This window comes from Aulostomus chinensis, chromosome 5 (assembly GCF_037954235.1).
Source record: "Aulostomus chinensis isolate RoL2024-O1b breed Wild chromosome 5, RoL_Achi_v1.0, whole genome shotgun sequence".
NCBI lineage: Eukaryota > Metazoa > Chordata > Actinopteri > Syngnathiformes > Aulostomidae > Aulostomus > Aulostomus chinensis.
This window is the reverse complement of record NC_141324.1, coordinates 27,310,545-27,323,552: the sequence shown is the minus strand read 5'-3', so window position 1 is coordinate 27,323,552 and position 13,008 is coordinate 27,310,545. Positions and strand designations below refer to the sequence as shown.

The following is a 13,008-nucleotide window of genomic DNA, read 5'->3' as shown; positions in this document are numbered from 1 at the left end:
TCTGCTTGTGTGTGACGTGCAAACAGCTTAGTAAACACCGCCGCCGCCCAACAGTCTCTCTGCAGCTGAACGGCTTTAACGGGCTAAAATAAAGTGAAACCAAGCTGAGTTCCTGCTTCCGTACATTAATGCTTAATGAAAACGCAACCATTCCCTCCTCTGTTTGTCTCGGTCTTTGTCTGAGCCTTTGTCCAGGGTGTCAGTGGAGATTGAATCTAACTTCAGCTTAAGATAGATGTCAGAGGGGGGAAATTGCAGAGTAGAGGATTTGGTGAATAGCTTAGACATCCATCCCTCTGAGTCCGTGCCTGGAATCACGTTAAATGTTTACAGTGATCAAGCGGCTTCTGTTGCTGTTATTGTTTCTTATCCTTCACAACATTAACATGTCTGCGTTTATCTGAGAAGATATTCTTCTCTGTAGAGCACCAAAGTCTTCGAATGTTTGTTTTACATGTTTCTTAATCTATACGCTCATGAAAATGTTTGAGGAAATCATGAAGTGACAATTTTGAAAGGGTCGGGGGCCTGTGAGAGGAGCGTTCATAGCAGAGGTAATCAACTGTGCAACTGACAACCCTGCAAGCTTAATTCAGGCTTTGGTTTTAGTCGTTTCTTTAAAGATAATCAGGGTAGTGTGGGATATTGTCACGTCCACCCACTTTAATAAAACCAGGCCCGGAGCGATGAATAGCAGGTGTCTTTCTGCATGTGTTACATCAACAGGCCAGAATCAGGGATTAAAAAAAACAAATTAGCTTTAGAAAAAAACTAGTTTCTTTTTATTCAGTGTTTTTATGTTCCTGTGATTTGTTATTGAAATCAGGAAAAACTCCGCCGCTGCTGCTCGATCCATTTGGGGTTAGCGCAACAAAACAGGCTGGCGGCAGACCTACGGCCCCGCCTCTTAACAATAAGTACACACACAAAAACCACGTGCGCACCCTTTCACGCACATGGACTCAGTAGCGGTACTTGCTGAGCTATTCTTGATTCATTCTGAGTCTTTTCAGGCGAAAGCTGACCTCCAGACCCCTTCAGGCTTAGGAGGATAAAAGCAAAAGGTTAATTCAGGCAGTTTCTTCATCCGTTCACAGCAAAGACGCCGCTAGAAATCAGGGTGTTTACAGTGACACAATCATAGAGGTTTATGAAAGAGGCCCCTACACACGCACCACTTCTTTAATGGGATTTTTTTTGTTTTTTTAAATGTGGACACACAATTGTGCCAGTTGCGAAAGGATGTGGCTCCTACCGTTTAAAATTGTTCTTTTTCAGTTTTATCGACTCTTTTATCTCGAGCTGTGTTTTATGCTCAGAGCAAAAAAAGAAAAAAAGAAGAAGTCACAAGCGTTAACGCTACGTCTGCCACGTCTGATTAGTCACATCCAACCCTATAAAGATTCCTCCTTCAATTTTGCCTTTGCACTCCTACGAAAATGTGGAACCTTCTTTAAAGAATCATAAATCAATGCAGCAGAGGCTTTGCACAACTCCACACGCATGCAGTAGTGCCCCCCAAGACCTGCAAAAACACTTTGATGTGCAAAAATTGCCTCCCTTTAACTGAAGAGAAGATACAGGAAAATGAACGAAACAAAAACAGATTGAAGAAGCAGGGAAAGGTTTTTTTTTGCCGGTCAAAAAAAAAGGTATATCGAAAAAGATTTGACAGAGATGAGAGGAGATGGAAAGAGACAGCAAAAAAAAAAAATGTAATTCAGGGCTTTTGACTCGCTGAGAAATGCAGAAAAACCAAACTGATGCAACAGAAGGGGAAGTTTAATCAGACAGGAAGTAGGGTAGCGTGGAAGTCAAGTAGATACAGATGCCCTCGGAAAAAATGAATTAGCTTCAATAAGTAATCAAGGCCAAGCAACCTCTGATCACTGCGTCGCTTAAGAGGAGAGCGTCAGGTACGAGATGGAGGAGCGTGAGCCTGCTGGTGCTTTTGGAGCCACAAGCAAAAAAACAACAACAACAACAACAAAAAAACGCCTCCTGAAACCTCATTAAATAGTGAATTGTGAGAAATCTGGTTTGATTCACACTGTGTTTCATTTCCATCCCCTCACCGCAGAACGGACTCGCAGCCCTCGGCACTCGCAGAAAAAAAGCCTTTTTTTCCCCCAATTGAGAGACAACACGACGTCTCCTTTGAAGACAATTCAATGACAGCGACGCGCAGTGCGGGAGATTCTGTTCTTCTCAATCGGAGCTGCACGCGACCAAAAAGAAACACGGCCAGACACGGAAGCTTGTGTTGATATTTTCTGCAAAATAAAACTTGGTTCCTTGTATCGCGGTTAAAAATATCTGCTTTTTGGACGCGAGGGACGTTTGAGGACATCACTCACTTTCATAGAAGTGTCGAGCGAAGGTACCCTGGTAGCGAGGGATGCGCCATCTCGGACTGTTTCACAACTGATTTGTGTGTACTCCATGTCTAGATATGTTGATATTTTCTGTATAAATACACACTGGTATGATATTTACATTTTATACATCCTGAAAAACACATGCAAACAATGTGAAATGAAGAAAGAACATTTTTTAGTTGCCTGACAACGACGATGTCGAGGTGACAATTTAAACAGAAATATCATCCTGGGACATAAATATGAAAAAAAAAAAATGTACATGGCACCGATGAAGTGCTGGTAATATCATGCATCCCCGTTAATAACTGTTAGTTAATGCTTAACTACTTGTTAATAATGCTTCATTAACAGTTTACTAACATGCTAAATGTACAGGTTACAGCAAAGATTCGGGAGCTGGGGGGGGGGTTAGAATCAGGTGGAGTGTTGTATCAAGTATTCATGCCTCCCCTTTACAATAAGGGATGCAAAGAGAATTAATAAAATGTTAATTATGCATAAGTAACAGGTATTTTGCGCTGGAGTACGTAACTGTTCTTAGTGGATCCTGATTGTAAAGTGCTACTGAAATTGGACTTTAGGGCTGAAAGATCAACACACCACGAACCAACACGTGAGACGGGTTCTCCTGCTGGATGGACGACAGCAAAGAGGAGGAACGGCTCTGTTCTCCTTCACAGGGATAAATCCGTCCTCCCACTCGCGGCGAGCTTCCAGTCCTTTTAAAGACAACCATCGAAGCTAAGAGCTTGACATTTCACACCACATTATTCACCAACATGATTAGAAACAGGGAAATGATGAGGACTTCTTAAGCGGGATCAGCCCCACGCTTCTTCACCGGCACCTCCAACACTCCCACCGCACATTTACACATGATAAACTGTTGCGCTGTGACCTTTGAAAGTTTTTTAATTTTGACAAGACGCGCGTGTTGGTTTTGGAGGGATCAGACTGTTGTCGTATCTGAGCCCAGTTGCTGTGTTTGTGTTTGCATATCACAATGAATCAACACGATCCAGACAAGTCGGGCCTCGTCTTAATTAAATGAAAATGAAGAGTCTGTGCTTCAGCTGCAGGAGCGTTACTTTCATCCCGCGCTGTTGTTTGTCGCATGGACAGAATCTAATAAAGAGGAAAGTCGGACAACACGCATTAATGCAGTGTCACTGCTCATCGCTCCCTCGGCGGGGTGCGGGCCGACTTCAGCAGCAGAGAAAAGCCGGAACGGGGCATTTTTAAACATGTTTGCGTGGGAAAGGTTGCACTGAAGGAATAATCATCTGCCAAATATGTGCAAACATTGTGAAACGAAGAAATCTTCAGTTGGCAACACTGTGTTAATTGATATTTCATTTAGGCATATCAATTCTTCCTGTGGGCTTTCTAATATTATTAAGTGTTTATTTTCTTCTCTGCTTGTATATTTTGCTATGACCTGAGCAAAAAGGACTTTCCCTCGTGGATAACAAAGCATATCTCATCTAATTATTTATGCTTGGAACCAACAAATGGAAAAGAAGAAGAACTAAAAAAAATGTCAGCGAGCGCAGAGCGAGAGTGTGGTCTTTGTTCTTTGTCTGCTGTATTTCCATCGATTTATAGATTACCTACTCAAAGTAGGATCCAATCATTTCTGAATTAAACATAAAACCACAGTTTAAATGTAAGAGCAAGTTCCACTTCAAAACACCCCAACATGACAAGCACAAATGAACTACGTCAATCTTTTATTTTGTCGGATTAAGCGAGGAAATGAACACAGTTTGTACAAATTTTTATTTCCAGAGCACAGGATTATCGTGCTGATATTATTAGTAGTGCAGCGGGGAAAACGACACAGACGAAATTAAAAGGATGGAGCTTCACAGTCTGAAACCATCAGGGGAATGTGTGTGTGTGTGTCCCCCCAAACTCCAGGCTTCTGTCCTCAGTGCATCTCCCATCTCTACCCGGAGCCTGACTCTGACCAGGTCTAACTAACTATCCTCAGATCCCTTGTTTCTCTTTTCAAAACTAATCAGAACAAGTCGGTTTAGGTTTGTTTTCCAGGGCTGCCTTCAGGTCAGCTTGCACTCCCTTACGTTCCTCTCTGCGATATTTCCCTCTGACGCAGCACCACGACACGTGCAGGGCTACGAACACGCAGAGGTGCAGGCACGACGCCTTGACATCCCAAGAAAGTCTTCTTACACTCGGGGACATATCAAAGTCACCTGGACTCCTCTCAGCACATTAGAAACACGCAGCTTCCCTGAAAGTTGTTTCTCTGTCTCATCCGCCCCAGGCAGGTGAGATGTTCAAATGCTAAGCAGGCCTTTTATTTCAGGGTCTCTGCCTGACGTGTATCCCCCCTACACTGTTCTGTCTGAGAGAAAATAAGAGAAAGACAGACTGAACGTTGTTTCAAAAACACAGGTAAACCCTCCCCTCCAAAAGTGTCACCCTCATCAAGTAGAGCAGAGCGGGAGTCGTGATGCCTGCTAGTGGTTCTTGTCAAGACGCTTCTTATCAGGCCCTGGCTTTGTTTCTCTGTCTTGCCAAGTAGAAACCCAGACTGCAGTGGTTGCTAGTGCATGTGTGGGAACAGATAAGCAGCGAGAACAAGCTTTCCGAAAGCAGCGGGGTGACGAGGTGGACGCGAGAACACCAACGCAACCTGTCAAACTGCTACGAGGTTAAGCTTCTACCTGCAGAGTCATATTTGTGACGAGAAAACGGAGGGCGCGCACCTGAGTAGACCCTCCCATCCCGACACGTTGATGCTTGATCAAAAACTGCAACAACAATGAGCCTCACAGCCCTGCAAGCGTCAGCGTGTGGCTGAGCTGTAGAGCACGAAGACGCTGAGACCTGATAATATGTATATTTGGATTTGTCATGATGGCGCAGGCTATCGCACGCGTACCGTGGTGTTAATATCATTTCCTGACTTCCCCAAACTTCCCCGGTCACGTCAGCCAGCTCTGACTGGAGGACCCCAAGGTTTTCCCAGTGCAGCTGGGATATAAAACCCCCTGTCCTCACTCAGCCTGTGGCCCCCTCCCAGCTCTGGGGAGGTGCCCAGGTGGGATCCTAACTGGAAAACCAAACCACCCAGACTGGCTGCTTCCAACTGAAAGGAGCAGCAGCAGGACTGGGAGTCTCCCAGCGTGTCCCCCAGGAAGGTGCCAGCATCCTTCCTGAGGAAACACGTCTCAGCCGCTTTTATTCACGCCCTCGTTATTTTGGCCATGACCCACATTTCATAACCGTCATATTGTATTCAACAAAAGATGGTGACACACACAGACTGAGTGGCTGGAGCAGTCCCAGCCAGGACTGGGACAGGTTGGTGACTGAGTATCTTGAGTGGTGTTTTTATTTTTTCCCAGAGAGGGACTTGGTGGTCATACAGCAAACAGGGTGATAATAAAACATAAATGCAGCTGGTAGAGTTGTTACAAGCGGAGCGGTGATGAGCCTCAGCAAGAAGTTATGACTGAGACCACAACGCGCAAGTGAGCAGATGTAGTAAAACACAGCTCTACCCAGGAATTCACGTCAGAGACACACCGGCCACCTCGGTGGTGAAGTGGCCATCAACCATCTAACGAAGCAGCAGGCGGATTTTTTTGGGGGGGTCCTCTGATCTGATGTCACCATAAAATCCGTCTCTGTGCATCCGCTGCTCTCCGTGCGGCGCGTTTTTGCCGTTTTGAAGGCAAATTCCAACCCACGTGAAAATGTGCTCAATGACTCACTGAAGGATGTACCGTTACATCTTTATTTCACGAGGAGGACCGTATCATGTGATTGCCATGCACCGATTCTACTGTCCTCCTTCACTGTTAGTATATATTTTTCAAATATCATGATGCAGTTTGACGACTGCAGTTTTGTAATCACACAAAGAAGATTACCCTGTTAGAACAATCATGATAAAGGCTCCGGAGGTTGCATCCACTCATCCAGAGAGCCTGCCGTCCAGAGGGGCCATCTCAAAATGCGTCTGATAACAGATGCATGAGTACCTCCACCGGTCACTGATCACAATCCCAGTCAAGATACGGCTCGGCTGCGCAGGAGGGAGGCATGACGAGACGCGGGATTGAGCCGAAATATTCTGATTTATCCTTCAGCTACATGAGTTCATCCTGGAATATGTGAACAATATGTGAGGGAAAAAGAACATATATGATGCATGTCCTCAGCCCAAAGAGCTCAGACCCCCAGCGGGACTGGGCCTTGCAGTAATTAAAGATATGGCCACGGGCCAGAAAGCCAGAGAGCAACCTCGTGAAGTTTTCTATCACTAATGAACCATCTTCACCCAATTTGCATGAAGAGTGCTTGTTACAGTGAGGAAGGAAGGAAGTTTTTGGAAAGGTTCTACTTCCCAGGAAAAACGTGTTGAAAGGACGACGACAAAGCAAAAATCTGCTCACATTCTGCTGTCAGCAACACCACGGTTCAGCTAAACCACGTGAAGCCGAGCAGCTCAGACGTCCGTCTGTGAGACAGATCCAACCGCAGGTTAAAACTAGCCCGAATGTTAAGAAATTAGCTACACAAAAGCTAGCAACACAACCGAGACAAACCGATGAAAGACAACTTTTAAGCACAGTTTGACATCACAATCATCTGTGTGTGTGTGTGTGTGTGACTTAAGTTAACCATGAGGGAAGCTACTTCCTTGTTCTGCCCTTCCTGCTCCTTTGTACACCAATTTAAACCCAACAAAAAGACCGAGTCAAGCACTAAAGCCTTGAACTTTCAGGTGTTTATTGGTTTGAAATTTAAACATTTTTATTCTCTTGCTCCAGTGACCAGTGAAGAGGGCTGCAGCTGAAGAGTGACGCTAATATTGCTAACGCTATTGTGCTAGTCAGAAGGCAAACAAATTAGCGCCAAAAACTGCGATGGCTGTTCGACATTAAGGAAGCGCATTTTGTTTTTAAATCCTCTCCAGTGTTAGTATTTCATTTCATCGGATTCTTCGGGATCCCTCAGAAACAGTGCAGGTTTCATGACTGTTGAGACATGAAAGTCATTCAAAATCCAGTTCATGGTCGTCTTTGATACCATCTGACAGCAACCCTGAGACCACTCTGCCAGAAATGTAAATTTAAAGAGATTTTCTAATGCAATGTAAATGTCATTTCATATTTCTTTCATTAGGGCGTGAGGGAAACCTGATTAGTGCTCATTTCTTTGCAAGTGTGACTTGAAAACTGCCGATCGCCCTGCAGCCGAAGCTTTGTCATTCCAACTATGTGCACTAGATGCAGACCAAGGGTACTTTCTGATTAAGGGTTTTGATTATTTGACAAGGTTCCTTTCTATCAGTCGATATGTGGGACGGGTCTGTATTTTAATGACGCTGTGAGGGAACTTGAATGATCTGGCAGTTGGGCAGATCGACAATCGGATTTGGATAAATCTTTAGTTGGCCATAATTCAGCAGCGTGAGATTTTCTGATTATCTATCCCACTTAATCACATTCAAAAAAAATCTAATATTGTACAGTTCATCCTCCTGTACATGGAATCCATCTGTCTTCCTTCTCTCTCTCCTCTCCTGCAGGAGGATATCGAACTCCTGGCTGAGCACCGGCTGGTTCACTATGACCATTGCCCTGGAGCTGTGTGATAGGATCAATGTCTACGGCATGGTTGCCCCTGACTTCTGCAGGTGAGACGGCTGAGCTGAATGTAAAACATCGCCATCAGCTCCCTAACAACAAGCACTTAGCACCAAGTCCAACAGCGCATCCTGATAAGACAGATGACAGCGTTTAATGTATTCAGCTTGCTAATAGATAAAATGTCAGTGTGGCTGAAACTGCCTGGATATCTGTGAAAAATATGTCAGTTAACAGGCAAATATTCAAAACGGTGCATTTAAACCTTTGTGTGATGCAAAAGAGAGAGGGAGGGCGGTCTCACGCGGCTCTTTCTTTTCTGACAATAACAGAGTGGCAGACTCTCCTCTCAAACTCAGCAGGGTTTTGGTTTCAATGCCTGAAACAAAGTCTGGCCAACACCAGCTGACGGGCGTTGATGTGGACAGTAAAAGCCATCAAGCTGCCATCAGAGGAGGCGTGAGCGTAGCTGCGGTGTGTTGTCTTCATCGCGCAACGTGAGCTTTGTGCTTATAACAACCGCGTTTGAGCTTGGAAAACCCTAAAAGCGGCGTTCATTTGGGAAGATAATCTTGAAGAACAAAAACAAACAAGTCTCATAAATGTCTTCGTGCCACATAGGTGGCAGTGCAGGTGCCATTTGGGGTTTTCCTGACACGTAACATGCATAGAGGCTGTTAAAGAAAGCCTTTTTTTTTAGTCAACAAAGTTGAGTCAAGTCACTCTGGGTCTCTGTCATGGAGGCTGGGATTCTGAGTCTCACTGAGGTCGTTCTCAGTCAGATATATGAGCAACTCTGCTCCAGGAGCAGGTAATCTGGGTCATTTTGTATAAAAGCGTCCTGACCCATCAGTTCTCCTGGAAAATGGAGTAACCGGATCCTGTTTTTCTTTTTCTATTGCATGCAATCAATTTTAAAGCCATTTCCTTGCTCTACTTGCCTTTCTGTAACGATTCAATCCCAACACAGAGACTGATTAAAGCACTAAAGCCTCGTACTTGTTGATCTTGCAAGTATTTATCAGTTCGGAACTGAATTTATACCTCACTTGCTCCGACGACTGTTCAACACCGCCGGGGTTGCGGCTGAAAGAAAGATGCTAATATTGACGTGCACATCCACAAGAAGAGCAAAGTTCATTTGGTGGGAGAAACAACAGTGATTCCAGTCGGATGGACTTCAGCGGCACTGATGACTCGTGCACGGACACAGGCGGCAACCTCTGTAGCCAGCTTTCCTCTCAGCTACAGCGCCCGCGTGGTTTTAGATCATGTCACAGATTTCTGTTCCTCCTTCTATTCCTTTTTAGTTTGGCTATCCAGCAACTCATTTCCACTCATTCCTGCACTCATCAGTCAACAGAACATCTAAGAATTGATTGAATCACAGAATGGATTATTGGCTGGTGAAGGCTGCCAAGAATACATCCGGCGTGTCCTCAAAGAAGGCAGCGCTCTCGATGAGACGGGTCCCAATGACCCCTTAATGACGTATGGATTATTCAGAATGGAAATGCAGAGTTCACAAGGTTCAGCCTGTGAACTGGGAGGGGTTTTTGGGTTTGGTTTGGTTTTTTTTGAGGAAATGTTATTGTTCACTAGCAGCACTTTTATCCGGCTCCCGTTGAAGTCATTTGCAGCAAACGCAAAATGAAGTAAAACCACGTTCAAGTACGGTTTTAGCTCGGCCAGCGCTGCAGCCCTCATGGGTTCATGCACGTTTCCACCAGCACATTAACATGACAGTTACGTGAGAAGAACATAAACTCTGAAACCTCTCCTACAGGACACATGAACACAGAAACTTATGAGTCGGTCTTAACTGAACCACATGCTTTCAGCCCCACAATGCCAGAACTTCTTCCCTTGAGGGCTGAAATTCCAATGGGGGGCCAAGAGAGACCACGTCTGTGCTGTTGGTGTTCCACGGTCTCTGCCTTTCCTTTTCTTTTCGTCTTACTGCACTCAACAAACGCATTTTAAGATTTCAACCTAACATTAAAACAACCACCATAAACACTGATGGTGATCATTTTCCTAACATGTTATATCTGCTTCTTGCTGTTATTCATATCATGATTTGTGTATTTACATATTTTTACATTTGGCTGGGAATTTTTGAAGCCCCGGACTTTTAGCAGGCCATCTTTACACTCTAACACGCAGGGATCTGGGCAGAAAATTTACATGACATTTCCCAAAAATGTTCCGACTTCACTGATGCTCCGAAACGTTTCCGATTTTTGAGCTTGGCTGGATTCAACTTCAGTACTTTTCCACACATTTCATGACAGTGCGAACTGTGGTTTCTTACCGTTAAATGTTTTCCTGCGTGAAAATTGATCTCGTGACTTGAGACGGTTTTGACTCACATTTCATCTACGCTGGTCTTGCTGGTTTGATGGCGTGTGAAATAGCAGAAGAACGGCAACGGCGTGTGCATCCGAGGAGCAGGAGCACGCACTTGGCGTACATGTCTGCAGTCCCACACAGACACACGGAGAACATGCCAACTCCACATGGAGAGAACCTGGCACAGCCGGGGAACAAATTTGGACCTTCTTGCAGTTCTAACCACTGAGCCTCTGTGCAGTACATTCAAAGAAACGATTCTTCTCCAGGGGGAACATATTGACGGAACACCAATAAAAGGCACTAAAATCATCCCACTGCAGTAATAATCACTCCCTGCAATCTGGACTGTCCATTTCCCCCAGTGTTTCCAATAAAAAGTCTTCTCCTGATGCGGGATGGGAGCAGTGTGCCGTGTTTGGAGGACGTTATGAATGTAGGACATCCGCATTAGTGACAGGACAGTGAGAGAAGGTGGCTGGCGCAGCGTGGGACCTACTTTGATGGGTTCAGGTTTTTTCAGCCTCCTGAAGGCTCATGTGGGAAAGCAGTCGTGCAGTTTGACAGACCTGGAACGGAAGCGCTGGCTCTTCCTCGCAGATGTCAGGAGGAGGGGGAGGAGGAGGAGGAGGAGGAGGAGATGGCGGGAGGGCTTTGTAAACATCAGTTACGTGGAGTAGAGAAAGAGAGAGAGAGACCTGTGATCCTGTACCCAGGGCTGCAGGAGCCAGCAGGCTGAGACTTCCTGTATCAGGCAGTGATTCAGGAGGCGTCACAGTTGCTTTTGTAGAATGTAGTCGGGGGGGAGGGGGGCCCTATTCTCGCTGCATGTAAACAGGATTATTAGTGGAATATTAATTTCCTCAGCTGTGTAAACAGCTTATTCACAAAATTTTCATTTACCGAATGAGGTCAAAGGGTGCGTGTGAATACAGTCGGCATAGACAATAATGCCTCCAACCAGTACGTTTGCTTTCCCCGAGTTTAGTTGTGGCTTATTAAGCGGCCAACATTGTGTTTTAATGCCAACACTTCATGAAGTCATTCAAAATAAAGTTACAAAATAAAACAACCAAAAACACAATGTCAACTTTTCATTGAAACTCATGAGTCGTCGCTGAGTCACTCTCTGCAACTTCCTGAACGTTATTTCATTCACCAGCTTCTCCTCAGCCTCCAAATCCCCGTTTATTCCTTCCGTTTGTCAACAAATCACAACAGAATCCAGAAGTTTTCGCCCGGCGGCAGCAGGAGTGTCAGGGTTCTCGTCTCTTTCTGACATCTCAACGGATCCGTGAGGCAGCAGATATTTGCCAGTGTTGAAATGATCAACACAACAACGAGCTCGTATGCTATTCACGTTTTGAACATTCCAACAAACACGTTAACATCGCGGCTTTAAGGAAGCAATTTTTTAAAAATTTTTTCTTCCAAAATCACTCTGAAAAGCCCATAAATCATAAATCTACTGCATTGTTTCCTCTGCATAAACAACAGATGAGCAACGAAAAAGAGACTTCAGCAAAACTGGGTCAATACACACAAACACCAGCCATCAGACCCACGTTTAAAAAAACAGCAGGAACTGCAGGTAGGATTTACTCGCGAGTAGTAATGCAGTATATGAATAATAACCACGCACGGGTCCTAAATGAATCAATAACAAAGATGAGGACGCGTCTGCAACCACAACAAACTCCAAACTGAATCCAGGTCAGTAAACAGGGGCGCCTGCCAGCTGCTGTAGCGACACTGTTTGTTTGGCATGGCAGTAAAGAAACCGTTCATCTTAGACAGATCTCTGAAGACAGAAGTGTAAATAATTAGAGCTCCTTTATATTCAAAGTGCGTGAACACTTTCCAGGTTTCTCCACGCTACTTAGAAGAAGCTTCATTTAATGAGAAACACGCGGCGTGCAGACCAGAGAGACCTCTGGGATACGCGGCGGGTTCTGACTGCGTCTGGCTCCCAGCAACGATGTCATCCAGCCTCATTAGGAGAGTTTAACGGTTTGAATTAAGCTCACGTCTCATCCACCTCAGCCAACCCACTAATTGAGGGATTTTATTGGACAAGCTACACATCTTATCAGATTTCTTGATTAAAAAGAGAACAAACTGTAAAATGCTCGGCACTTCTTTGTTCCTGCTCTGATTGATTAGAGAATTGTTCTTCTGTTTTGGGCGAACGCAGAAATTCGGCCGTGACGCCGAAGACAAGGAAGAAAAGTGGAGTCTAACTGAGAATTCAAAACCCACGTCTCTGTGTCGTCACGCCATGAAGGGCTGCTATTTATAAAGCCAAAGCATTAATAAGTAACAAATATAAATGATGTATCAACTGTAATAAAATAACAAAAACCCCCTCAATGTCCTCATTCCTCCTTTTACCCACTTTATTTCTCATGGCTGCAGTAGGGCAGTTTTTCATCTCAAGTCAACCATCAACTCTGTTTCTTAACTTTTTATTAAACCTGAAGAACGTTTATGAAAGAAAAACTGTCCTGCAGTCACAGAAAACCATGACCTTTCTGACCTTTAACTGAAGTTCCATGAGCCCTGATTCACAAAACAGGGGTCAGGTGCGTCTTCCCTTCGAGATTTTGGAATTTTCCTTTTTGTGCAGAACGACTAAGTAGTAGTAGTAGTAG

At 44.7% G+C, this 13,008-nt stretch overlaps 1 protein-coding gene across 1 annotated transcript in view; it reads left to right on the top strand.

The window, feature by feature from the left end:
• Nucleotides 1-13,008, top strand: part of st6galnac5a (ST6 (alpha-N-acetyl-neuraminyl-2,3-beta-galactosyl-1,3)-N-acetylgalactosaminide alpha-2,6-sialyltransferase 5a) — a 48,751-nt gene that overhangs the window by 30,081 nt on the left and 5,662 nt on the right. Inside the window, exon 4 of the mRNA XM_086204341.1 lies at nt 7,948-8,055. Within this exon, the coding sequence (XP_086060467.1) occupies nt 7,948-8,055 (108 nt within the window). The remainder of the gene's footprint in view (nt 1-7,947; nt 8,056-13,008) is intronic.